The sequence below is a fragment of the Loxodonta africana genome, chromosome 2, assembly GCF_030014295.1.
Source record: "Loxodonta africana isolate mLoxAfr1 chromosome 2, mLoxAfr1.hap2, whole genome shotgun sequence".
In the NCBI taxonomy this organism is placed as follows: domain Eukaryota; kingdom Metazoa; phylum Chordata; class Mammalia; order Proboscidea; family Elephantidae; genus Loxodonta; species Loxodonta africana.
In genome coordinates, this window is record NC_087343.1 from 37,292,935 (window position 1) to 37,320,901 (window position 27,967).

The 27,967-nt window shown below is 41.2% G+C and overlaps 1 protein-coding gene across 1 annotated transcript in view; it reads right to left on the reverse strand.

Moving 5' to 3' along the window:
* The window catches only part of MTMR12 (myotubularin related protein 12), a 96,108-nt gene that overhangs the window by 12,889 nt on the left and 55,252 nt on the right, over positions 1-27,967 (reverse strand). The window contains exons 6-12 of the mRNA XM_003407913.4: positions 26,819-26,912; positions 19,685-19,814; positions 11,251-11,326; positions 4,629-4,735; positions 3,666-3,790; positions 2,078-2,156; positions 645-715 (exon numbers count right to left, since the gene is read on the reverse strand). Of these exons, the coding sequence (XP_003407961.1) occupies positions 645-715; positions 2,078-2,156; positions 3,666-3,790; positions 4,629-4,735; positions 11,251-11,326; positions 19,685-19,814; positions 26,819-26,912 (682 nt within the window). The remainder of the gene's footprint in view (positions 1-644; positions 716-2,077; positions 2,157-3,665; positions 3,791-4,628; positions 4,736-11,250; positions 11,327-19,684; positions 19,815-26,818; positions 26,913-27,967) is intronic.

A 27,967-nucleotide genomic window follows, 5' to 3' on the forward strand; every position in this document is an offset into this window, starting at 1 on the left:
CGAGAGCAACTATTTTTAATTGCATGGCGGTTTACACCTGCTTTGACACATTCTATACCTTTTAAATCACCGTCCTCACGTACAGTGAGTTACGCCCACTGAGGAAATCGCAGACCGTCAAGTTCATATGGCAACTGTTTGAAGTTGTCATAAAAATACAGAAGTAAAAACTAAACCATTTCCTGGGCCCCTTTACATAAAGGGGATGATCAAAATATTTTAACTTTAACCAAGCCGAGTTAATATAAAACAAAGTCCAAAACATTAGGAAGTTTAAGCTTTGGTAAAGATACCAAACAATTCCTTCTTGGGCTGAAAACAGGCCTGCCAAGTTCCAAGTGAAAGAATTTATTTTTAAACTGAAACATTACAATCGAAGACAGGCTGCAACAAATGTCGCAAAACAAAATGTGTATGAATTATTGAATGGGGAACTCTGTAAACTTTCACTCAATAAAATTTTAAAACAAAAAAAAAAAAATCCACAGCAAAGGATTCCAAGGTCAGAGCAGAGAACAATGGAAAGGATTTCTACACTAGCTAGTCACTCCTTTTCTAAGACAATCCCAATTACATAAAGCTGTGTATACAAAAATTGAATCTCAAGAAAATGGAGATCATCCTTTGTGCTTTAAATATATTACCTAAAAGAAGAACGTTCATGTTTTGTGCTTCCAGACATTCTGTAATCTCTATTGCTTTTTTAAGGCAACGTCTAAATAGGAGAGAGATGAGAAAAAGGGGCGTTAGTTCTTGAGCTTGGTACCATAAAAGATGAGAACTTTAGATCTTCAGTTTTCTGTCTCACTTATCTTTCTATGTTATAGTCCTCCAGGAAAGAAACCATTTACCATTTATGCTATTCAGATACTGGAAGACATACATCTGCCATAAAAAACTTGACGTTTTTAGACAGGAATCCTAAAATGGACATAACAATACTCAGAGGTAATTTCTAAACTAGATTTGTATTGAAAACTCATACTGAAGTCTGCCGGTGAGTTCTAGTAAGACCCATAAATACCCCCACCTGGAGAATCTGATGCATGTCACCATATTGTTTGACTCAAGTCAACCTGCCATCTGTATCAGCATGGCTGAAAAGATTCAATACGACCAGAAGTCCTTTTTGCTCTCTCTAGACAGATCATTCCCTTTGAAACTGTGGTCACTAAGCAGCTTTGATTTGTCCTGGACTTAGTCTAGGGGCCTTCACATATGCTACTCTCTGCAGTGGTGACCCCTTCTTCCCCCCACCTACACTGCTCCCCAACTCCTCATCTGGTTAACAATGCTTACCCTTCTCTGATCACCCCACAGAGAGAGGGGTTCTTTCCTGTTAAAACATTTATCACAGTTTGAGATTATAAACTGAAATCATGGGACATGTAGCAAGCCCTTCAACACTTATTTACAGGGTGGGTAGATGGCCGAAGCTCCTTTTCATAATACCCACCAGGGCAGACCCGAGAGAGGGTTCTATGCTGGGGTGAAAGGAAGAACCCTTCTCTCTCCTCACCTTGGGCGTCCTGTCTACTTTGTGCCTTCCTCTGCCCTGTCTTCTATCTAACTACAAGAAAGGAGGCATTCAAAATAGGAGGTAGGAAAGGAAATCTAATACTGTTCTCTGCAAATCTCAACCCAACTCCATAACCAAAAATGACTACTTGACATTAATTATGATTTAAAAAAAAATCTTTTAATAGGTAGTAGATGTATAAGACACAACATGCAAAAGGTACTCAATGTCAAGTCAGTATCCTTACTACCCCGTTTCCTAGTTTCCTCCCTGGAGGCAAGCACCGCCGCCTCAGTTATTCCCCTTTTTTACAGTCTTTCAATGCCTAGACTACGAGTAAACGTCTCTGTAAGCAGGTACCACGTCTGTAAATTCCTATCAAATGTGTACAGAAATAAGAAATAACAAATGTAAAATCCAGCTGAGCCCTGAACAGAGTATTCAATCTAAGAATATTTAACTGTGAAATATAAAATGGTTAAATTACTTGTCAATTTGCTTTACTACTTTGAATTAGAGCGTTATAAAATTCACAAGCAGAAGAATAGCGTGAAATACCTGATTATCTCAAGCCAGCCGCTGCTTTCCAGCAGAGAAAACCATTTTATATCTGTGTCCCAAAATTCAGTACTATTGTCTGAAAAGAGAAAAAAGAGTAAAGAAGTCAGGTCGTTGTTCACTGACGTACCTCCCACAGAAAACCTGTGCTACTCAACTGTGCTGTTCAGATTGGTGGTCCTAGGCTTACACTGCAGAATCCAGGCACAAGCCTCCACCTTAAGGGCATTTCAGAACTTCAGCTGAAGTGTTTTTTTGAACTGTACGCCCCTACAAGGATGTAGCAGTCAAAAAACAGATCTTTATTGCTCAAATAAGAAATGCCCTACAATACGGGTACAAAGCCACGGTCTACCCTACAATTCAACAGAGGCAGTAACTTGTTTCAGGTGGAAAGAGTCAACATCCAGGCGACTGTTCCTAGCAGTGGAAAATACAACAGATATATCCTGATGCCGTGGAAGCAGAGGGGTGAGGCCCGAAATACACAAGTACAAGTATCCTGAACACCACTACACAATTCCCCCTATGTATTTTGTAAAATAGAAAACCTTGAATTTTACCGACATCTAATACATTTAAAAATTACAAACTTAAATCAATGACTGCAAATCCAGGATGATTAAAACAATAGCAGCAACTGCAGAATCACAGTCCTAGGTCAGTTAGTAAAGTTAATCACTCTCTCCCTCAAATCCCTACTTCTTACAAACCTGTGTTATAACACGCATCACAATGTTTTAGTTAGAGATGTACCTTTCTGTTTCCCCAGAAGAATATGAGCTTTTGGTGTCCTGTTCATCAATGCCTAGCATGGCTAGTATATACAATGGAAATTCAATAAAAGCTGGCTGAATGAATAAATGAGGAAATCCCAAATTAGGCTAAAAGGTTCACATTAGGAAAAGGTCCCGATATTGAGAAAAATTTCAGAGGGATAAGACTCATACAAGAATGAAGAGAACCAACGGGTGACTGAGCATGATGACCTAGGATTCGGGCCATAAACTGCTAACAGTGGGCAGCCCGGACAAGGACGTGGGGGTGGCTGGCATGGGCTTCTTTCAGTTTCTACTCTGCACATTTCTGATTGATTTTTTTACATTGTAAAATATATATCTGTGTGTATGTATGTACATATATATTCAATAAAAAAAAATTAAGATATTTTCTCTTAGAAAAAATAAAGTCAATTCAATATGATACTAAAGAAAACAGATCATTCAGGCTTTATAAATCACTACAAACAAGTCAGTGAATACAGGTGCTGCATAGGTCAACAACTGTTAAAGAGAGAAGCCAAAATGCTCATCTGTGTGCCAGGGAAAGGAGAGAAGGGGTGGCTTTGTGTGCACTGCCTTAGGAAGGGGGCAGTGGGGTAAAGCCTGGAGAAAGATGGAGAGGTGGCGTGGCACTGTCTGTTGCCCTCGGCTACTGGACCCTCCACTCCACACGAGCTGACCCTCACGACCATGGGTATCTGTGTACTACCACAAGGAACCCAGGGAAAAGGCACCAACTTTCACCTGATCCATGTGGCATGTCTTCCCCCATTTGACAGAAAGGTTTTGCTCAGCATTCTTCTCACCTATCAGAAATAGCTGTTTAAATTTAGAGTATGCAGTCTGGATTTCCTGCAAGGAGAGGAAGTTGCTTGACAGGTCTTCAGTTTTAACAATTTCATAGGGTGGCCTGTGGATGGTCTTGTAAATTCTAGGTATCAAAGAGTAACAAGAGATTAAAAAAGCACACATAAACTAAAAACAGTTAATTTTTCCCAAGCTTTTACTGTGTACCAAGATCTGTGTTAAGAGCTCTGTTGGTCTCCTTCCATTTAATGCTAACCATTGAGGTAACTAATATCCAAAAAACCAAACCCATTGCTGTCAAATCGATTCCAACTCATAGTGACCATATAGGACAGAGTAGAACTGCCCAATAGGTCCAAAGAGCAGCAGGTAGATTCAAACTGCCAATCTTATGGTTAGCAGCCGTAGCTCTTAACCACTGCGCCACCGGGGCTCCAATGAGGTAACTAGTACAGGGCTGCTATTCCCAGTCAACACATGTGGAAACAGAGGTCCACAGGGCTTAACTGCCTGCCCAAGATTATGAAGTTTATAAACCGATAGAACTATGATTTAAATCAAGGCAATACAATTCCAGAGTCTACTTCTGGACTCACTTTTAATTAATCTACTTTTTTTTTTGGCGGGGGGGTTCAAACACTCAGAAAAGTAGAAAAGAATAGTTCAGTGACATATACCATGACCTACGTTTCAAAACTGTTAACATTATAGACATCATGTCATTCTGTCCCTAAATACTGTAACATGCATCTCTCATAACACTAGAGATGACTTTTGTAATGATTAGGTTATACTGACTCTTTTCACAGTAATTAAAAATGACTACTATAAATGGTATTTTCCTAGCACTGAGCTATCAGTAGGTAAACAGAAATGGACATACTACAAAGAACTATCCCTTGCTTCTTGGAGAGGTAGAAAAACTGAGCTAAATGATGGCAAAATACAGAACTAGTACTGACCCATCCAAGAAGCTTTTTTGGATTTGTAAAATGCCATCATCTTGTTCTTTGGGCAGTGCTGACATTTTCATAAGAGCACATCCGTTGTGGTAGGACCAACACCAAATCTGCAGAGAGGAACAAATAAAGGTTTTCCAGACATAATATACACAACCTAACCAGGGACACGTAAGTTAGCATTTAAATTCATACCGGGAAATTTAAACTTCAATAAGAAATGGCTGAATGTTCCCCATTTTATTAAGCCAAGGGGTTTTTACTTGTAATGAAAAAGAAAAAACAACAAAACAAAACAGGTCTCGCTGTGGTCAGACTCAGATGTGCACCTTTGGATTTGACCTTAGTGCTGTAACCTAGAGGATGACACTACCAACAACACTATCGTTACCAGGATGGCAGCTGTCACTGCAGTGCAGCTTACTACGTGTCAGGCATTTGACATGAAATTAACTCATTTAATTCTCACAGTCACCTTCTGAAACAAGTACAATTATTATCCCTATTCATAACAAGAAACTGAAGCCCAAAGAGACTGAATAACTTCCTCAAGATGCACAGAAAGTAAAAGCAACCTGACTCTAAAAAGGCCATGTTCTTGTCCACTGTATTGAGCTGCCACTCTTACTGTTGTTAGCTGCTGTGAGAGTCAGCCCCCAACTCACGGCGACCCCATGCACAACAGGACTGGGCTGTTCATTGTGTTTTCACTGGCTGATTTTTCAGAAGCAGACTGCCAGGACTTTCTTCCTAGTCTTAGTCTGGAAGCTCCGCTGAAATCTGTTCAGCAAGCCTCCACTGACAGACAAGTGGTACCTGTGGTTGAGAAACACTGAGCAGGAATTGAACCCGGGTCTCCCACGTGGAAGGCGAGAACTGTACCACTAAACCACCACTGCCCCTTCTCCTGCCTCCACCTGAATGGTAAAAAGCAACCGGCACCCATCAATGGAAAAAGTTCACACTAGAGATAATGGAAAGTTGACTATTCAACATATATTGAATATAAGACTCATACGTGTGAGGCACTGCATTAGGTTGTAAGAGAACATAAAGATGACTAAGATGCTGTATCTACCCTCAGGGAGCTTATACTCTAAAAAAAGAAATAAGTTTACAAGTAGAAATGAAGGTGGAATGTGGTAAACAACAGGAGAGAATTTCAAGGAACAGCAATGGGGAAGTAAGAAGGAAGAAATCATGTGAATGACCATAAATGACCGGCTAAGGTGTTAAGGGTTTTTCTCGATACAGTCATTTTTGTTTGTTTGTTTTGCTGGAGATCAGAACAGATCTTGGGGCAAAGTAATGTGCCATGGGTGCCTGGAATGGAGGCAGCAGAAATTCTGGGTGGGGGACGGAGTACAGTTGTGGATTCTGGCCCTGCAGAAAGGCCTGGCTACGGGTTTGAGAATGGCTAAAGCCCAGCCCTTGTTCTGCTGACCAAGCCATTGGCCACGGCTCAAAGGTTCGGACTTTGAGGGGAAGGTTGCCTTTTATAATTCTTCTGTCTATCTTTTTGCCATTCATTTGCCAAGAGGGGTCATCTGCTTAGAAGCCACACACTGAACATCCTAGCCGCAGCCTGGGCTGGGAGAATAAAGACCAGCACGACAATCCAGAAGGCACTCTGCACTACGCTTAGAAAGTCAGAAAGTGGAACCTGTTTGAATTTCAGGGGAAGATGATGGTATCAGTATTGGTTATACTGGGGTGTCTAGTGCCAACAGGACATTTGTGTGGAGATATTCAGAGGCACCTAAAATGAGCATCAAAGGCTTAGGAGAGGAAGGCAGCACTGGAGCTCTGGTATGGAAGCTGATGCCAGTTGAAACGGAAGAGATGACAATCTGACCCAGGGAGAAGGCTGAGAGAAGCTTTAGGAACTGCAAGGAGAAGCAACTCTGGGCCGAGCTGTACTTTCTTTGATTCACAATGAGGTGGACGTATTAAGCAAATCAAAGGGTCATTCACTGTTCTCTTAATTCTCGTTCCAATGCCACGTCAAGCAACATGCAGAAACCAGCACACGGCTGTTAGCCGTCTGTCAAAGGCGGTGATGTTTTCAGCGCCCAAGCAGTCTTGTCTGCCTAGTCAGTGCAGCTCACTCGGACGAAGGAGATGCTCTTAACCATGACTGGGCAACAGATGCTAAGGAATTATGTGTTCTTAGTCCTTTTTATTTCCTCTCCTGGGACGGAAAGGGAAGGCCTTTATGATATTCAACCATAACTCATTTTCCATTTGGGGCACATGTAATGATAATCTCCAATCATAACTTTCTCGTCTCATCTGAGGCACTAAGTGGCAGTTCCCTTTCTATTCTCTATTTGAAACATTAAATAGACAACAAGCGTAATTCCTGGCCAGAGACAGACTCTTTCAGGAATTTAGCAAAAGGTGCACAGGTCTTCTATTGTTGCAATCTGTACAATTTCTCTCTGATAAAAGGCCACAGAGTTTTCCTACTGCTATTGACACTTACGATTTGAGTGTTTATTCTATGCCAGATCCTGGGATAAATTACATGTATATATAATCTCATAGATCAACGGCTCAAACTTTTTGGTTTTAGAACCCCATCACACTCTTAAGGAGCACTGGTGGCACAGTGGTTAAGTGTTTGGCTACTAATCAAAAGGTCAGTAGTTCAAACCCACCAGTCGCTCCACGGGAGGAAGATGTGGCAGTCTGATTCTGTAAAGATTTTACAGCCTTGGAAACTCTATAGGGCAGTTCTACTCTGTCCTATACGGCTGCTATGAATCAGAATTGACTCGACAGCAATGGGTCACACTCCTAAAAATCATTAAGGACCCAAAAGAGCTTGTTTTTATGTGGGTTATATTTATACTATTTACCAATTAGAAACTAAAACTGAGAAACTTTAAAAGTATTAATTAAAAAGCAACAATAATAAATCAATTACATGTTAACATAAAGAATATATTCTCTAGCAAATATCTGTGAGAAAAGTGGCACTGTTTTACATTTTTGCAAATCTCTTAATATCTGATTTAAAAAAAAATAGCTTGATTATCTTATCTGCTTTAAGAAAAAAAAGCATGGAGAATAGTGTAAGTATGAGTAGGTCCAATAGGAATGAGACACAGAAAGAGGAAAAAGTTAAAGGATATAGCCAGGAAGGGGCTTATTAACGCCTAGGGAACTGAGTTACCATATTTTCTGAAAGTTTACTTAACAATATCTGGTGAGACATGGTAAATAAGAGACAACTAATCTAAATCACCTGAAGCCAGGAGTTTTCAACCTGAGGTGATTTTGCCTCCTTCCACACCCCAGGGGACATCTGTCAATGTCTGGAAACAGTCTTGGTTGTCTCAACTGGAGGGAGGACTACTGGCATCTAGTGGGTAGAAGCCAGCCAGGCTGCTAAACATCCTACAATGCAGAGGACAGCCTCCCACAGCAAAGAATTATCATACCAAAATGTCAACAGCACTGACATTGAGAAACCCTGCCTTAAAGAAAACGAAACAAAAAACAGAAGTTACTGCAGTTGTTGATGTTAGGAGCCATTGAGTTCCAACCCATAGCAGCCCTACGTATGATAGACCGAAACACTGTTCGGTTCAGTGCCATCCTCACAATCATCGTTAAGATTGAGCCCACTATTGCCGCCACTGTGTCAATTCATCTCATCAAGGGTCTTCCTCTTTTTCGCTGACTCTCTATTAAGCATGACGCCCTTCTCCAGGGACTGGTCCCTCCTGATATCATGTTCCAAAGTATGTGAGACAGTCTTGCCATCCTCACATCTAATGAGCATTCTGGCTGTACATCTTACAAGACAGCTTTGTTTGTTCTTCTGGCAGTCCAAGGTGTATTGAATATTTTTGCCAACACCATAATTCAAAGGTATCAATTCTTCTCCAGTCTTTCTTATTCATTGCTCAGCTTTCACATGTATATGAGGTGACTGGAAACACCATTGCTTGGGTCAGGTGCACCTTAGTCCTTAAAGTGACATCTTTGCTTTATAACACTTTAAAGAGATATTTTGCAGCAGATTTGCCCAATGCAATGTGTTGTTAGATTTCTTGACTGCTGCTCCCATGGGCATTGACTGTGAATCTAAGTAAAGTGAAATCCTTGACAACTTTAATCTTTTCTGTTTATCATGATGTTGCTCATTGGTCCAGTTGTGAGGATTTTTGTTTCATGCTGAGGTGTAATCCATACTGAAGGCTGTAGTCTTTGATCTTCATCAGTAAGTGTTTCAAGTTCTCTTCACTTTCCGCAAGCAAGGTTGTGTCATCTGCATAATGCAAGTTGTTAGTGAGTCTTCCTCCAATCCTGATGCCCCGTTCTTCTTAATACAGTCCAGCTTCTCAGATTATTTGCTCAGCATACAGACTGAGTAAGTATGGTAAAAGGATACAACCCTGACACACACCTTTCCTGACTTTAAACCATGCAGTATCCCCTTTTCTGTTCAACCAACTTGGTCTAAGTACAGGTTCCTCATGAACACAAGTGTTCTGGAACTCCCATTCTTCACACTGTTACCCACGTTTGCTATGATCCACACAGTCAAATGCCTTTGCACAGTCAATAAAACACAGGTAAACATCTTTCTGATACTCTCTGCTTTCAGCCAGGATCCATCCAACATCAGCAGTGATCTCTCTGGTTCCACGTCCTCTTCTGAATCCGGCACAATGTGCATCTCAAGGAAAATCACTTATTTAACTGCTGAAGCTGTTTTTTTTCATGGAATTAAAAGAATGCCTGATAAACAAACTATGGGTATTCAGCAGATATTGTCTTAAAAAAAACGAAGTGAGCTTATTACTAAAAAGAAAACAACTGACAAATTGTTGCCAATGATAAAAATTGAACTCTTATGCAAAAACTAGAATTTTGGATGACTCGTATCCACCACTGTAGCTGGACAGTTTCCTTCCCAACATTTAAAGACTCTTCTGATGAAACAGGGGTAATATTAATGAGCGATTTTATAAGCTATTATACAAGGATATGTGTCAATATTTGGAAGATCTGTAGAACCCAGGCAACCAATGTTTTCCAAATGACCAATGCGTAATGTTACAAAATCACATATGTTTTAAGATCAAAGTTCAAGACAGACCAAGGGATTTTAATGTGACAAAGAATGAAAAGTTGATTGAAATGTTTTCAGATTCCTTATTAAAACTAACCCTTAAGACACTGTCACTTACCAATTTTTTTGTTTTGTTTTGTTTCCATCAAAGGACAATAATATTCACAATTACCTGAAAAGGCTACTAAATAGTCTCCCATTTTCCAACTACGTACAGATCTGTGTAAGGTCAGATTTCCTTCATGTACTTCAACCAAACCTAATATACCATGACAGACTGAATGCAAGAAGCAGATGTGAGAGTGTAGCTCTCTTCCATTTTCAAAAATATAAAACAATGCTTCTCTTCTATTTTTGTTTTGAAAAATATAGTTATTTTTCATAGAAATATGTTGTTTATGTTAACGTGTAACAAGTTTTATCATTTATATAGATAAATGTTTAAATTTTTTTTTCAGTTTTTATTTTTAATATGGCAAACATCAGTAGATACAACCCACATAAACAAAAGTTCTTTGAGAGTCTCAGTAATTTTTAAGAGTGCAAAGAGTCCTGAAACCAAAAAGTTCGAGAACCACTGCTCTGAATCAAAGGTTGCAAACTGTGGGACATGAGCCAAGTGCAGCCCAAAGACATGTTTTTTTAAACATTTAAATCAGTTATATACATTTAGAAATCAGGAAAACTCACATAAAAATTCTTATTTCTGGCATCTCCTAAAAAAAAAAAAAAAAAACAACAGACCATCTGGCAACACCAGGCCCATGTTCCCACGTGGCACAAACCAGCTGGCGCTGAAGAACTGCTGCCCCCAAGACCAGGTGGAGGGTCTCTGGTTCACTGCAAGGGCCACTCTGACTACTTGGCTGGCCTCCACGGGCTCCTGGGTATGTGACTGCTGCTTCAGTGTTCCTCCTCCCATATGGGAGTGACCTTTTTGGTGAACCAGCCCTGTGCATAGCACAGCATTTATCTGTAATTCTCATTCCTTACTAAATTCCCTGCAGCCTTGGCTACTCCCAACCACCAATTAGAAACTGGAGTAACTGCCAGAGTCTTGATTTCTTTGATCAGTGACACATTAAGTATGGCTCCCGTCCCGTTCTCTTCTGTGAAAACTAACTATGCACTCCATGTTGTCTTTGGGAGAAAACTCGGCCACACCCCCACAAAGATTAATAGTGCAGCCAAAAGAAATCTTAAGTCCTACTACTCTTAGTTGGCTCAGCTTCAAAATGATTTAGGTGTTAAATCAGGCTTTCAACACTAGACAGATCTATAATCCTCTTAAAGCTTTTTAAAGACATCTCTGTTAAAAACTCAAGTGCATTTGTGAAAACTTTAGAACTATGTCCCAGGAAGCCTCATGTTTAAGAGGCTTCAGCACCACCTCTAGTGAGTCCCAAGGATATTTTTGGATCACTCTTGGACTGAAGACAAGCTCTTTAGTACCAAAGCCAAAGGTCTTTGAGGCAGACGATTTTGCCAGGATGGGCCAATGAGTAAAGCATGCTTCTTAAGGCTTCCATATACACTTACCGGTATGCCGTGACCCTGAAAGTGTAGAATATTCTCTTCAGGAAGAGAGACGGGAACAACGAAGTATGCTGGCAACCTAGAAGAAAGCAATGACATCAATATTTTAGTACTAGAGTTAATTCACTAAATATGAAAGCTCAACTTCAATGAGCACAAGGAAGCCAGGCAGAGTGCTATGAGAAGCTCAAAGGGACTGTCTAGCTAAGTCCAGTGTAAAGTACTCTGGCCAAGTCACCCAGGAATCTAAGTTCAAATCCTAGCTCTCTCCAATTCTGTAGAACCCTAGGTAAGTTACTCCACCTTTCCAGGTCTGTTTCTTCATCCATAAAATGAGGGGGTTAGAATAAATGATATCTAAAAGTATATATAGGAAGCCTAAAATATTGGAATGACCTTTCTCATCATACAGCAACAATATAAGCACCTATGTTGCTTTCAGTCAGACTAATATGAAAACCAGTAATTATGATGACTACTACCTAGACAATTTTATCAAGGGCTCCGACAACAATAACAAACATCTAAGTGCTTACTATGTGCCAGGTGCTGCCCTAATTACTGAACATGTCTTATTCATTTAAGCATCTCAAAAATCCTGAGGTATACACTATTATTATTTCCACTTTACAGATAAAGAAACTGAGCCACAGTGCTATGAAGTCCCTTCCTAGGTCACACAGGAACTCTGGTGGTACAGTGATTAAGAGCGTGGCTGCTAATCAAAAGGTCAGCAGTTCGACTCCACCAGCTGCTCCTTGGAAACCCTATGGATCAGTTTTACTCTGTCCTATAGGGCTGCTATGAGTCAGAATCGACTCAAGGGAAATGGATTTTTGGTTAGGTTACACACCTAGAAAGTATATCATGGAGTTGGGATGTGAACCCAAGCAGCCTGACTTCAGTTTCTACGTGAGAAGATTTAGGTCTTTAGTAACATCTGTTAAGTAGTAGGAAATGGGAAAATTAGGTTTTCAGGGTAGCAGAGATCAGAGATACATGGGGACATCATCTTTAGTCAAGGTGGCGCAATGGTTAAGCACTTGGCTGTCAACTGAAAGGTTGGCAGTTCAAACTCACCCATCTGCTCTGTGGGAGAAAGACCTGGTAATCTGCTTCTATAAAGATTACAGCCAAGGAAACCCTATGGGGAAGTGGTACTCTGTCACATGGGGTCACTAGGAGTTGGAATCAAGTCCACAGCACTCAATAACAGCATCTCTAGTCAGCAATACAGCTTTCTATTAATTAAAAAAAAAAAAAAAAAAAAAAAACCTACCTAGTTCTACTACTGTGGAGCAGTAAATGGCTTTCACTCAAAGAGGTAGAAATACAGTCTCATGAGAAGTAAGAAGGTGCATATGGTGTTAGAACTACAACAGAAAATAATCACATGGTGTCTGTGTGCATGATGCATATTTGAAGTAAATCTGTTAAGTATTAGGTCATGAGAAAGATGGATTGCCAGAGTTGTAGAGATGAGAACTCAAATGTGATTAAGCCGTTAGATCTAATCCATCCACAGGGGATGGAGCAACATGTTAAATACCATCATGGGATGTGGTCATCAAAATCCAGACTGCTGGAAACTCCATCAGGCAAATCACCTGGTTTTTTTCTCACAAATTGCAAGGAAAAATGATGGAAACCTATAGGTTAAGAGACTTAAGAAACCTATCAATCCATTGTAAGATTACAATCTCATTGAATCTTGATGAAAGATAAATGGTTTTAAAAAAATTCATGAAGCAGAGGGGAAAATTTAAACACTGAATGAATATTGAAAGGTATTAAGGAATTAACATTAATTTGAAAGGTGTGCTGATGGTTATATTCATACAGAGACCTTCATTTTTAGAGATGTATACTGAAGTATTTATGAATGGAATGTGATGATATCTAGGATTTATTTCAAAATAATCCAGGAGAGAGGAAAGTAGGTAGAGGCATAGAGAAAACAAGGTGAGCCACAAATTGTTTAGTGGCTGATGGTACAAAAGAATTCATCATATCCTCTTTTCTTCTACGCTGCTTGAAATTTTCCATTAAGAAAGTTGGACTTATTAGACACTGAGCTTCTGTTAAGGGTGATGGAAAACTCTGGAAATGGATAATGGTGATGGCTGAACAACACGATAAGCATAATTAATGTCACTGAATTGTATACTCAGTGAAGAATGCTGCAATGGCAAATGCTGTGTTATTTATATATACATATATACCACAATTAAAAAAAAAAAAAGGAACCTTCACAGTGAACTCATTTCTTTAAAAAGGAAATTCTTAAAAGTAATTAAAAAAAGAACCATCAGAATGTGATGTAAAATCAGGTTCCGGAACCACTGGTCAAAGCTAAGATACCTCAAACCATCAAAACCTTGAAGAATATTCAACTTTGGAAGTTTTCACACACCTGGAATATTTTCTTTTATGTCCACTTGAATGAATAGAGGGTAAGGTATCCTGTCAGATGTGGTCACTAAAATAAGACTCCTTTCAATCAATGGCTCTCAAGGTCAGCTGCTCATTAAAATCACATGGAGAGATTTAAAAACCACCAAAGTCCAGGCTCTAGCCCAGAACTATTAAATCAGGTGCTCTGGGATTGGGGCAAGCAGTAGCAATTTTAAAAAGATCTCCAACTAAATGGGCAGCTCCTGTCCAGAGGCAAGATGAGACTGCAAAAAGGGACAGGAGCTGCTTGAATGGACACGTGAAATCCTGGGTGGAAAGGAGGAGTGTGCTGTCACATTATAGAGAGAGCAACTAGGGTCACATAACAATGTGTGTATAGATTTTTGTATGAGAAACTAACTTGAACTGTAAACTTCCACTGAAATCACAATCAAAAAAAAAAAACCTCTCCAGGTGGTAGTCAGGATAATAACTGTTGTTCTAGAAGATTTTGCTACTCAAATATGCAGCAGCAAGCATCGTTTGAAGCTTCAAGGAAAGCCGATTCTCAGGCCTGACCCCAGACCTACTGAATCAGAACCCGCATTTTAACAAGATTCCCTAGGTGATTTACAGGCACCTTCAACTCTGACAACCAGGTCCCTAAACGGTAACTTACAAATAGGCTACTGTTCTGGTTCTCAACTTTTACAGGAGAATCACCTGTGGAGTTGTTTAAACAAGATTCTCAGCTTCTTCCGTGGCTCATTCTATAAGGCTGGGGTAGGGCCCCATTTTTTTCTTTTAATTTGCATGTCTCCCCTTATTAGTGAGATTGATATTTTAGAATGTTGCTTAACCAGTTAGTTTCCTCTTACAGTCTTTCACAGAAGAAAAAAAGATGCCAGAATCAAATGTATTAGCAAATTTACCATCCAGTCACTCAACAGAGGAAGTTGTACAGAGATAAACAGCACTCAGCTAATGAGGGAGGTTTAAGACATATTCTCCTGTCCCTATTAATTCTAGGTAGAGCCTGTGGAGTCTCTATCATGAGATTCCCAAATCAGAGAAAGAATGAATCTTAGCCCCAAGGAACGCAGTTATTTCAGCTATTAGGATGAGTTCAGAACACACCGTCAACAGTCTCTCCAAATACAGAATGACTTTATTCACAGAAAGTTGTATGATTCACAGAAAGTTGTATGATCTGCTCATGCATAACCTTAGATAGGGTGATGAAAGCCCCAGAGCCCTAACACTACAAGAGCAATATGTCTTTCTGTGCCAGTATCATTTCATAGGTTCCCATGTTAAACACACCCTTGCTGTTGTTGTTAAGCTGATGTGGAGTTGGACCCCAACTCATGGGGACTGTCTTAGTCATCTAGTGCTGCTATAACAGAAATACCACAAGTGGGTGGCTTTAACAAAGAGAAATTTATTTTCTCACAGTCTAGCAGGCTAGATGTCCAAATTCAGGTCATCAGCTCCAGGGGAAGGTTCACTCTCTGTCAGCGCTGCAGGAAGGTCCTTCTCATCAATCTTCCACTAGACTAGGAGCTTCTCCACGCACGAACCCCAGTTCCAAAGGACATGCTCTGTTCGCAGCACTGCTTGCTTGGTGGTATGAGGTCCCCGTCTCTCTACTGGCTTCTCTCTTTTATATCTCAAAAGAGATTGGCTTAAGACGCTATCTAACCAATATAACTGCCACTAATCCATCTCATTACGTCATAGCGATAGGATTTACAACACAGAGGGAAATCACGTAAGATGACAAAATGGTAGGCAATCACACGCTACCGGGAATCAGGACCCAGCCAAGTTGACACAATTCAACCCACGACAGGGGCCCATGTACAACAGAAAGAAACGCCGCCAAGTCCCATGCCGTCCTCATGACCGGCTGTAGACTGGACCACTGGGATCCGTTTGCTGTTCACTGGCTGATTCTCAGGAGTAGATTGTCAGGCCTTTCTTCCTAGTCCATCTTAGTCTGGAAGTTCCAGTGAAACCTGTTCAGCATTATAGCCACACACAAGCCTCCACTGGCAGATGGGTGGTGGCTGCTCATGAGGAACACAGGCTGGAAACTGCCACACAGAAGGGCAAGAATTCAATCACTGAACCATCACTGCCCTCAGGCACACCCTACAGGGCTGTGCACCTTCCTGGTTTCTTACTCTTATCCAACCTGCCTACAGCCCCTTCTAACTACTGATGGGGCATTCATTTTTCATTCTTTCTCCTGTTTGTTGAGCACCTGTTATAGGCCAGGGACATGCTTAGTATGGAGGATATAAAGATGGGCAAAAACAGAGTGTTCTTGCCTTCGCAGAGCTGATAGGTTGAGGAAACAAACAGTAACCAAACGAAACACAAATCGATACACAATTGCAGGAAGTGCTACGAAGAGAAGGCACACAGCGCAACAACTTATCACAAGGAGACTGATCTCATCTTGGGAATGCTCCTGAAGGAAGGGACACCTGAACTACCTCCAAAAGATGAAGGCCAATTAACTACATGGGCAGCCAGAGGCAAAATGAGCACCCCAGAGAGGAGACAGCCCAGGCAAGGCCTATCCAGGGAGGTCAGTATGGCTAGAGAGCCGTGATACAAAGTTGGAGACTTAGGCAGAAGGCAAACCATGAAGTGCCATGTAGTGCCCCTAAGGATTTTGTCCTTTGTACCAAGAACAATCAATGGGAAGCCACTGAAGCAGAGGCTAACAAGATCTGATACATACTGGCAGCGGCTCACTCTGGCTGCTGTGTACAAACTGTATGCTCCAGGGACTACAGTGAGCAGAGGAGACCATTCAGGCAGCTACCATAGTAGTCCCGGTGAGAAATAAAGCACAGCTTTCCTTGTATCATCGCCAAGGAAAAGAAAAGTGGGGGTGGGGAAGGGCGACTGGAGCAGTCAAAGAAGTGTGTGTCTGCACTGAGTGTTCCAGCATCAAAGCTTTGCTGAAGCTCCATTCTCCCCATTTACCATTAGTTAATAAAATCTTTCCCCTCTGCCTTCTCTATCAGGTATATTTTTGAGGCATTTGAGGCCTATGCACATACCAACTAATTTAATCAGTATGTGACAGAACTTTTTTTTAATTGTGGTAAACGTATAGGTGTCAAAACATCTGCCATTTCAACAATCTTCTCATGTCCAGTTCAGTGACATTAACTATGTTCATCACGTTGTCCTACCATCACCTCTCCCGAGTTTTTCCATCACCTCAACAGGAGCTCAGTGTGTGACAGGACTTTAGAAAACAATTCTGGGAATGAAGATGCCTTATATCAGTATCAACATTACATTACAAACTATCACTTTCTAAACAAAAAAAAAAAATCCAAACCAGTTGCCATACAGTCAACTCCAACTCATGGCGACCCCATGTGTTTCAGTTTTCAATGGCTGTGATCTTTGGAAGTAGACTGCTAGGCCTTTCTTCCGAGGCACCTCTGGGTGGTTTTAGACCGCAAACCTTCCAATTAATAGCCAAATGCTTAACTGTCTGTACCACTCAAGGATCCCGTCACCTCCTAAACAAACAAAAAAAATTCATTACCATGCAGTCAATTCCAACTTATAGAGACCCTATAGGACAGAGCAGAACTGCCCCATAGGATTTTCTAGGCTGTATTGGTTAAGAACTACGGCTGCTAACCAGAAGGTCAGCAGTTCGAATCCACCAGCCTGTCCTTGGAAACTGTATGGGGCAGTTCTACTCTGTCCTGTATGGTCGCTATGAGTTGGGATCCACTCAACGGCAATGGGTTTGGTTCTTTTTTTTTTTTATTCTTTACGGAAGCAGACCGACACATATTTCTCCTGAGGAGCAGGTGGTGGGTTTGAACTGCCAACCTTTCAGTCAGCAGCCGAGTGCTTAACCACTGAACCACCAGGGCTCCTTCATCACCTCCTAGATGCAGGGATTTCCAACCTCTTTATGAACAAGAGCTAGCTTTCCCCTTCAAGCTTTACAACTGGGAAAGAAGGGAGGAGCAAGGTGGGGGTAAGGGAGTGATAAAACAATTGCCCCACAGGCCCCTTCCCACTGTCCTCCTAGCTCACACTGAGACAGGGGGGTTACCCTTGTAAATGAGTGAGGCTGATCAGAATCAAGGCTCATCAGCTGAAGAAGCCCATCAGAAACATGAAACTATTATGGAGGGCCGTAGTGAACACGCTCCAAAATGAAAAGATTCAAATCTCTAAAAAACCCACTATGCAGAGTCATTCTTTAAAAATACAGGTCAGATCAGTTCATACTTCTGCTCAAACTCCCTTCGCTGAACAGAGTCAAGACTATGAATCCTTAGGAAAGCCATTACAACCCAGCACCTCCCCCCTTTCCCTCTCCTCCTCCAGCCCCAGGGCTCCTCCATGTTTCTCCCACAAGCCAGACAAGATTCCACCTTAGGGCCTGGCCTTTACTACACTTTCCGCCAGGAATGGTCTGCCCCCAGGTGTCTTCACATTTAACCCTTCAGTTTCCTTGGGTCTTTGCTCAAAGGTCACCTGCTCAGTGAGGCCTTCCTGACCAACCCCTGCACCAACACCTCCAGCACTCTCTATTCCCATACCTGATTGGTTTTTCTCTACAGCATGTACCGGAGCCCTGGCGGTGCAGTGGTTAAGAGCGCTGCTGCTAATCTGAAGGTCTGCAGTTTTTTGTTTTTGTATAGCATGTATTACCTGTTAATGCACTATATCCTACTTATTCTGCTCTCATCATTTTCCCCCCACTAAAATGAAAGCTCCATGAGGGCAGGGTATTCAGGGTCTCTTTACTTCTATATCTCCAGTAGCTAGGATATTGCCTAGCACATAGTAGGCACTCAAAATTTTTTGTTGAATGAATAAATGAAATGCTCAATGAAAAGAAAAATGTGTATATAAATTTAGAAATGCCTCTGAAAGTTTTACACTTGGATTACAGATACAATACTGACAAAAAAAGAAAAAAAGACAAATTGAGTTTTGAGTATTTTAAGAAATACTTTAAGTGTTAGCGTTGATGGGGAGATACTGGAACTCATATACACTGCTGGTGGGAATGTAAACTGGTGCAGTTTGGCAGGTCCTCAAAAAGTTAAACACAGAGTTACCATACCAAAAAAATCAAACCTCTTGCCGGTGAGTTGATTCCGATTCATAGCAACCCTATAGGACAGAGGAAAACTGTCTCATAGATTTTCCAAGGAGCGCCTGGTGGATTTGAACTTCTGACCCTTTGGTTAATAGCTGAAGCACTTAATCACTATGCCACCAGGGTTCCCAGAGTTACCATATGACCTAGTAATTCCACTCCTATGTTACATGCCCGAGAGAAATGAAAACATAAGCCCACATAAAAACTTGTACAGAAGTGTTCATAGCAGCATTATTCATAAGAGCCAAGAAGTGAAAACCACCCAAACACCCATCAATTGATAAACTGATAAATAAAATGTGATATATCCATACAATGAAATATTACTTGGCAATGAAAATGAGTAAAGCTCTGATACATGCTACAACATGATGAACCTTGAGAACGCTATGCTAAGTGAACGAAGTCAGTCATAAAAGCCTACATATGAGTCCACTTATATGAAACGTCCTGAACAGGCAAATCTATAGAGACAGAAGTGAATCAGTAGTTGCCTAGGGCTGAAGGGGATGGGAGGTTGGGAAGAAATGATTAGTGACTGCTAACTGGAAACCCTGGTGGTATAGTGGTTAAGTGCTACGCCTGTTGCTAACCAAAAGGTCAACAGTTCAAATCCACCAGGCACTCCTTGGAAACTCTATGAGGCAGTTCTACTCTGTTCTATAGGGTTGCTATGAGTTGGAATTGACTCAACAGCAACGGGTTAATAGGTATGAGGTTTCTTTTTGGGATAATGAAAATCTTCTAAAATTGACTGTGATAATAGTTGTACAACTCTGTGAACATACTATGAAACACTGTAAACTGAGTGGACTATATGGCATGTGAATTGTATCTCGATAAAGCTGTTTAGCAAAAAGCACAGCACTGAAAGCTTACCTTTCACAGACTCTATAATCTTTGTTGACACTCACTGCTTTGTACTTCATGCTGCCTTTGGTCCGCTCCAACTCCCAACACCAGTCCTTAAGTGTGTCAAACATTACAGTATGATTCTTGGGATCTGTGGCTAACAAAACAGAATTAAAGACAATAAAATATTTTCTTGCAGTACTAATATTTTAATTATGTGAAGGTTGATTCTTAGGCCCCGGTTTCTGTCACTAAGCAAATTTTTATCCAAGCAGAATGAATTCACTGCTTACTCCTGTGTTTTTTTTATTTATTTTTTAATTAACCCAAAATTATGAAGGCTCTGTCTTTTTATACTGTAGGAAAGCAGCTATCCTTGCTCCATTCCTTGCAAAAGCAATTTATAGCTTCATTCTCAGTCATCTGACCATGAGATAATTTATGTAACACAGAAAAGGTCCTGTGAAGCACTAAAAGACAGCTTGGCACAAACGTTAAAATAATAAAATATTTTTAGCCCTGCCAGTATGTGCATAAGCCAGCACATTTATCTGAACAGCATGCCACGTTCTTAAATGTAAATGCTCTTTCAATTTGAAAATGCACTGCCAACCAAAAGGGATTTTCCAGTGTGACACCTGGCTGCTAAGGGTCATAAATAAATCAGACAGCCTTGGTGAGGGTCAGCATGCCATGGGCTGCAGTGTGGTGATGGGCACTCTTGTGCCTAACACAGCCTGGCCACTACCTACGTGGAGAAAATTCTTCTGTGGCCCAGATATGCCTGCTAGAGGTGACACATGCCAAAACAGTCTCGGATATTTACACAAACTCTTTCACAAATCAGTTAGTTCAAGCCTTTTGCACATCTAAAATACCAAGTGTCTGGAAAAAGCAAAGTGTTTGATAAAACTCCCACCTGCTCCATTTAGTAAAACCAGATCATAGCACAAATGATAATAATAGGAATAATGATGATAACAGTAGTTAATGCTTATAAGGAGCCCTGGTGGCACAGTGGTTAAGAGCCTGGCTGCTAACCAAAAGGCTGGCAGTTTGAATTCACCAGCCGCTCCTTGGAAACCCTGTGTGGTGGCAGTTCTACTCTGTCCTATAGGATCGCTCTGAGTCGGAACCAACTCGACGGCAAAGAACAACATCGCTTATAAAGCACTTACTATGTGCCAGTCACTGTTCTAATCATATTACATTTTATTGACTCAATCCTCAAAACCCCATATAGGGTAAAGTAATATTATTTTCTCCATTTTACAGATGTGACACAGAAAGGCTAAGTAATTTGCCCAAGGTTACAGGGCCAATCAACGGCAGAAGTGGAATTCAAACAGAGGAAGCTATACATGAAATTTCCATAAAGTACTAAAAGCAAAAAAAAAAAAAAATTCCCCATGGACATAAATGAGAACCACTTCCCTAGGAATACAAACAGGCCCTTCCCTAGAATGCGATGGCATAAGGATTTAGAACCTTTCAGCCAAAACACATTTGTGGACTATCAAGCCAGGGAATAAAAGATGTTCTGATTGCAAAGAACCCACCTCTACAAACCCCTACTCGATGAAAAGGCTAACTGGTCAATTAGCATCTATCAGTTATAATCTTTCCTTCTCAAAAAATTTGGAGGTTGGAAGGAAAACAGGATAGGAAAGATGGATTTAAAATAGAACAAGAGATGCTGGGCCTTCTGGCACAAAAAGCCACCACGAAGTAATACAACTGCCAGGGTCAGTCAAGGTAAGGGCTTTGGCACACTAATCAACATATTTTGGCCAACAGAGAAATAGTCCTTCACTGGGTCCAAACCAGGATTCAGGATATCAGTAAAGAGGTAGAATTTCTAAAAATACAGCAGAATTACTCAAACGTAAACCCAAAAAATATTTATATGAATTACAGTGATCAACAAAGAAGTCCTCTTTGTATATCTCGTATCGCGACAACCTGTAAACCAGCACCCAGTTAATCAGCATTTGCACACACAGCTTCAACAAAAGATCTCAGTCATTCACAAAGATGAACTTGCTGAATTAAGAAACACATTTTACGTTGAACTAAAGCTCAACATTAGTGCTAAGTGTATTTTATGTCAATGTAATTCTCTGAATACAATGCATCCTGAACAACCGTTATACTCTCTATTAAGGAGCCCTGGTGGCTCAGCATTCAAGCACTCAGCTGCTAATCAAAAGGTCAGTGGTTCAAACCCTGCAGCCGTTCAGGAGAAAAGGTATGGCCATCTGCTTCCATAAAGACTACAGCCAAGGAAACCCTATGGGGCAGTTCTACTCTGTCACATGGGGTCACCGTGAGTCGGAATCAACTTCATGGAGCACACAACATTAACCATGTAACAACACTAACAACAATGACAAAAAAAACAACATACACTCTATTAATTAACCAGAACACCTCACTCCATAACAAAAGCTAACTCAAATAGATCAAGGGTTTTTACAACTGGATTAAATCTTTAGAATACTCCAGCTCAAGCCCCTTACTTTACCGACTAAGAAACTGAGGCCTAGAAAGACTGATTTGTCCCTGCAGCTATGGCCCACTTCTCGCTTTTGCTTTCTCTTTCCAGTCTTCTACACGAAACTTCTCGAAAGCAGAAAGCAGAGTCTACGTAAATTGCTTCTACTTCTTTAGTTTCCATTTACTTCTCCACTCACTTCAATCTGATTGGCCTCCCACCAGTCTCCAAGTCTGCTGAAATGGGTCTTGCTAAAGTTATAAATGACTTCCTAACTGCCATGTCCAATGGTCGCCACTAAATTCTTATCTCCTTTTATTTTCCGGCTGTGACTCAGCTGAACGCCCCCTCCTTCTCGAACACAGTTTCTTCCTTCCTGGCTTTCCTCCTATGTCTCTGGACACCTTGGGGCTCGCTATCTCTGCCTGTCCCTGAAATGTGTGTGCTCCCTCTCAGTCTACATACTCTTCCTTGGCAACTGCATGAACCACTGCATTTCTTATTATTAATGCTAGAGGTTAATTACCGGGATTTACCCAAGATTTACACGAATTATTTGTTTTCTCCTGGCTTAATTATCTCCTGAAAAATTTCAAAGATCTTATTTCACCATACTAAAGGCAGGGAGGAAACCCTGGTGGTGTAGTAGTTAAGTGCTATGGCTGCTAACCAAAGGGTCGGCAGTTCCAATCCGCCAGGCGCTCCTTGGCATCTCTGTGGGGCAGTTCTACCCTGACATATAGGGTCGCTAGGAGTCCAAATCGGCTCGACGGCACTGGGTTTGGTTTTGAAAGGGAGAGAAATAACTAATAACTGAAATGACATCCTTAAGCTGTAATAGTTTCCAGATCTATAGAAACTAGCTGATGGTTTCTAGATCATATAACAACTGCGCCTCTACCTGTACACTGGGGTTCTTCTAATTCTTTCGTTCTTGGCCCAGGCTGCCTACTGGACCTGTGCATATTTCACAAATACCTCAAACTCAGTATGTTCAAAATGGAACTCCGTAGCTTCCCTCTGCTTCCCAAGCTGCTGTTTCTAATTTCTGAGTAAGTGGTACCATCATCAATCCAATAAACCAAACCAAAAGTTTGGAATTCATCTTTAAATTCTTCATCTCTTTATAAAATGTTTTCAAAACCACAAAATTAACACATGGTACTACCTGCTCTCTTTCTCCAATTCTCTCAATTCTACCTCCTAAATCCTGACTCTGCCTTTTCTCTTTTCTCTGTTATCTGAGGCCCTGAGTCATCTCTTCTCCCCTTACTGAGGCTGCCTCTTACTGAGCTCACTGCTATTTTATAAAGTACTTTGTCTCTTAGCTTTTCAAGAGCGCCATCGCTTTAGTGTGGTGTGGTACAGTGAATTACTTAATATGGCCCTTCTACCCAGAGTCTTTGTAGCTCCCACCAAATGCCTGGGTGAGGACTATGTAAATGAGGTGCTTATGGCCCACCAAAAGGGTTGGATAGCTTACTAATGAGGTAAAAAAGGTGCATGGAACCCTTGTGGGGGTAGGACCCTGCAAATATGGTGTACAGAACCTTAATGAGGGGACTGCTCAGTTTTGCCATCTGCTAGGTTTAAAAGAGCAGTCAATCCCAGAGCAGAGGGGGACCTACTACCACCAAGGAAGAAGAACTAGGAGTGAAGCGTGTCCACTGGACCTGGGATCCCTGTGCTGAGACCTCCTAGACCCAGGAGACAGAGAAAGAGAGAGCTGTAACACCAGAGACAGTGAGAGATGGCAAGAAGCAGTGGCAGAAAGACGGCAGCAGAGGCAGCTTAATCAGGAGACCAGCATGAAAAAGTGTGGTGGGCTTCCTGGCCCACAGAACAAGGGGATTACATGGGTGTACCTACCCACAGAGCGAGAAAGTTGATGGCCTTCGGGCAGGAGGCTTCCTGGCGGTGCAGGGTGCCTCAGTGTACTTATCAGCAGAGCTAAAAGAGTAACACTTGCCCGAGCAGGGCAGAGGCCGAAGGGCCAGAGAGAGGCGTGTCTGTGGGCACAGCTGACAAAGGCTGTCCTGATGGAAATATCGTATCCTAAGCGTTCCTGAACTCTATGGGGCAGCTCTACTCTGTCCTAAGCTTTCCTGAACCTGAATTGTAACTTGTTACTATAAACCCCATAATCATGAGTATTGTCTGTGAATTATGTATGGCCATTGCAACGAATTATCAAACTTAACAGAGAAGTAGAGTGCCGTGGGAGGGATGGTTGGTTTCAGAATTGGTAAAAAGGTTGGAGGATGGAGGCACGTCTGACTTCTGCCTCACAGGAATTTGCCTTGGGCTGTTGATCTTGATTCTCCTCCCCCCTTGTGAAGTCAGAGCAGGTCAGACACCCTGCCACACCATTTTTACATGTGGCAAAAAGGCTTTCATTATCTGATCCTACCTACCTCTCCAGGCTCACCTCTATGATTTCCCTCCCGTATTTTCCCTGTTGCCTAAAACCCAAAACGAAACCTGCTGCCGTTGAGTTGATTCCGACTCGTAGTGACCCTATAGGACAGAGCAGAACTGCCCTGTAGGGTTTTCAAGGAGCGGCTGGTGGATTTGAACTGCTGACCTTTTGGTTAGCAGCCACAGCTCTTAACCACTGTGCCACCAGGGCTTCCCCTGTTGCCTAGCCATACTAAACTATTAACTATCATTTAATGACTATACACTGTATGTCATGTATTTAACAATTTAAAATTCTCACAACACTTCAAGGTAAGCATTAATGTTACTGTTTTAAAAACAGAAGAATGGAGGTCCCAACAATAAGTGTCATCCTCAGGACTACACAGTTAGTAAGCAGCTGGGCAAGGATCTGAGCTTGGGTGAGACAGATCCCTGGGCGGTGCAAACAGTTAACACACTCAGCTGCTTACCCAAAGGCTGAAAGTTCGAGCCCACTCAGAGGTACCTTGGAAGAAAACCCCGGCAATCTACTTCCAAAAAATCAAACTGACTCAAGAGCAGCTGGTTTTTTTTTTTTTGGAGACAGACCCCAAAACCCATACTTATTCTACTAAATTGCCACAGTTCCCAAACTGTAACATGCTCTTTTGAGGTATCTGTATCTTTGTACACGCCAGTCCCTCTGCCTAAAATGCTCTCACATCCTTCCACTATCAGTTGAAGTGCACAGGCACAATCTTTTCCCTCTGGTAGTCCTCCCCCCCCCGGCATGGTCAGCCACTTCCTCCTTTCTGCTCCCATGGCCCCTTCCATCAGAAGACATTTCACTCAGGTGCCTTTCCTATTTTAACTTTATACTCCTTGAGGACAGGGGTTAAGTCCTGTAAGCCTCCGTATCTTCACAGTGCCTAAAGGAGCAGTTAGTAACAAAGTAACTCTACATTTCAGAAAGTCTTATCTACATGTGACATTTCCCTGACAACAAGCACAGGGCACACAGAATCACTAAACATCAAATTAATGTTAAGAGTAATGGACAGAGCAAATGAACACACTCGGGGACAAGCAAGACAGGGAGAGAACCAGAGAAGGGAGAAGACGGGCATATGTGAAAACACAGTACAATGCTAAGTTTTACCAATAGCTAATTTTTTTTCTTTAATTCAGATGATCAAGATTTCTTAAATGATTTCTCCTTTTTTTGGTAAACTGAATGGGAAACACTTGCAAATTTAAGTTTTCTCTTACTAAACTAGTTTCCTGATGTGCTTTCTTATGTACAACTGTTTCATTTCCCCCAAAGTATTTGCTATAAAGCTTGCACTGGTTGTTTACAAACTTTCTAGAATGCAAGACATCCTCCAGAGCTTTAAGAAATGAAATCAAGTGTATTTAAGTAGAAAAAGGAATTCAGGTACAACAGAGCTCTTTTAAACTTGTTTCAAACTTTATTTTAAATTTGTCTCAATTTTGTTATGCTACAGTCTTATATTCCCAGTTATAATATGTTGATTTTATCTTTCCTAAGAAGCAAATATACAAACAACCCCTCACAAAAAGCAAACAAACCTAAAGGACAGAGTTAAAGCAGCAAAGATCACAGGGAAAAAAAAAAAAAACGACAGAAAGATTCCGAACCACCCAAGCAAGAGGTGACCAATTGCTAGAGGAGAGGAAAAACAAAAACAGAAACCCATGAATGGGTTTTCTCCCAAGAATTTCAGGGAGGAATGGGAAGGGTCCTACCTACCCTCAACTTAAAACCCAGGTAGAAACTATCTAAATGCCTATCAACAGATGAATGGATAAACAAAATGTGCTACGTATACAATGAAATACTACTCAGCCATAAAGAGAAACCAAGTCCTGATACAAGCTACTACACGGATGAACCTTGGAAACATGCTGAGTGAACTAACTCAGTCACAAAAGAATAAGTATCATATGATCCCACTTACAAGAAGTATCTAGAACAAGCAAATGTACACAGACCAAAGTTTATTAGTGGCTATCAGGGGTGGGAGGAAGGAGGAAAGACGGAGTCATTGCTTAAGACAGACTGAGTTTGTGTTAATGGTGGTGGAATAATTCGGAAATGGATAGTGGTGATAGTTATGCAACATGATGAACATAATATCTATGAGCTGTCCATGTAAAAACTGCTGAATTGGCAAATGTTTTCATATATATATATTTCTACCACAATAAAACAATAAAAGAAAAGTTAAAACCCAGAAGACACTTACCCGTACTGTTTCGTGCCGCAGTTGCATAGGAAAACAGAAACAATCGTTTAAGCAGTTTAGGAGCCTGGGTGTGATGAATTATGCCACTGACAATCTAGAAAAGAGTCAATCATTGTGAAGTTATTAACTGAGCCCTGAGGACTTGATTCAGTAAAAGAGACAAGAGCAAAGTTGTCTATGCTTTCAGCCATGCCAAAGTGACTCCTAACAACAACGTGGCTCCTGTGGACAACAGGCTATCTCTTGCTGGGGTCTGCCTATAGCTATCTTGGGATAAGGCTAAATAAAGAGAATGCTAACCATTTTGTCAGGTTTTCTAAGAGCTTTGAATTTCTAGGGAAATTAAAAAAAAGTAATCTGATTTCTCAGACAAGGTGGTAAAAAACGTAATAGCTTTAAGTCAGATGCTCCAAAAATCTGGCATGTCAAAGACTTATGGCCAGTATCAGATAATAACCAAGACACTTAACTATCCTGTTCCACTTGTTTTGGCCTTTAGAACCTTCTTCCAGACAATAAGGAAAAGAAATCAACCTATTGTGCTTTCTGTTTGAACCTCCAAACAAAAGCACGTTCGGACAGATGACTACACCCATCATTTAAAATGAAGTTTCTGGCTTCTCAGGGAATTTTCCCTGAAATTCAGAATAGATACCAGAGTCATGTTTATAATTCTAACTGGACTACCATACTACATCAAAGAAAATTAGGAGTTACTTGTAAGTGTGCAAAGCTCTCTGTAACCAAAGACAACATATATGGACTGGCCTCTTGCTATGTTTCCCCTGATGTATTTAGCATGATACCAGCATGCTAGTATCTTTGATAGGAGAAACCTCGGAAGTTACAACGAACATCCCACTGGTACAGGCACTTTCTGAGTTCACCCAGTTGGACATCTCAGTTTGCTTTGGCATCAGGAGATTAAGTTTATGTGGTCTCCCAAAGCACAGGCCTCACTGGATGATTCAGCTTTGCTCATCTGACCTGTATACCTCCTCGCACACAACCACTACTTCCAGCTGTAAACTCTTTTATTCACTGGACTTTGGGGTAACTACACTGTCTTTTGGAGAGGCTGTCCGAAGTGGAAGAAGAGTGTTACCTGCAGATGTTCCCCTTCTCCTTCTACTACTGTATCCTGACTCT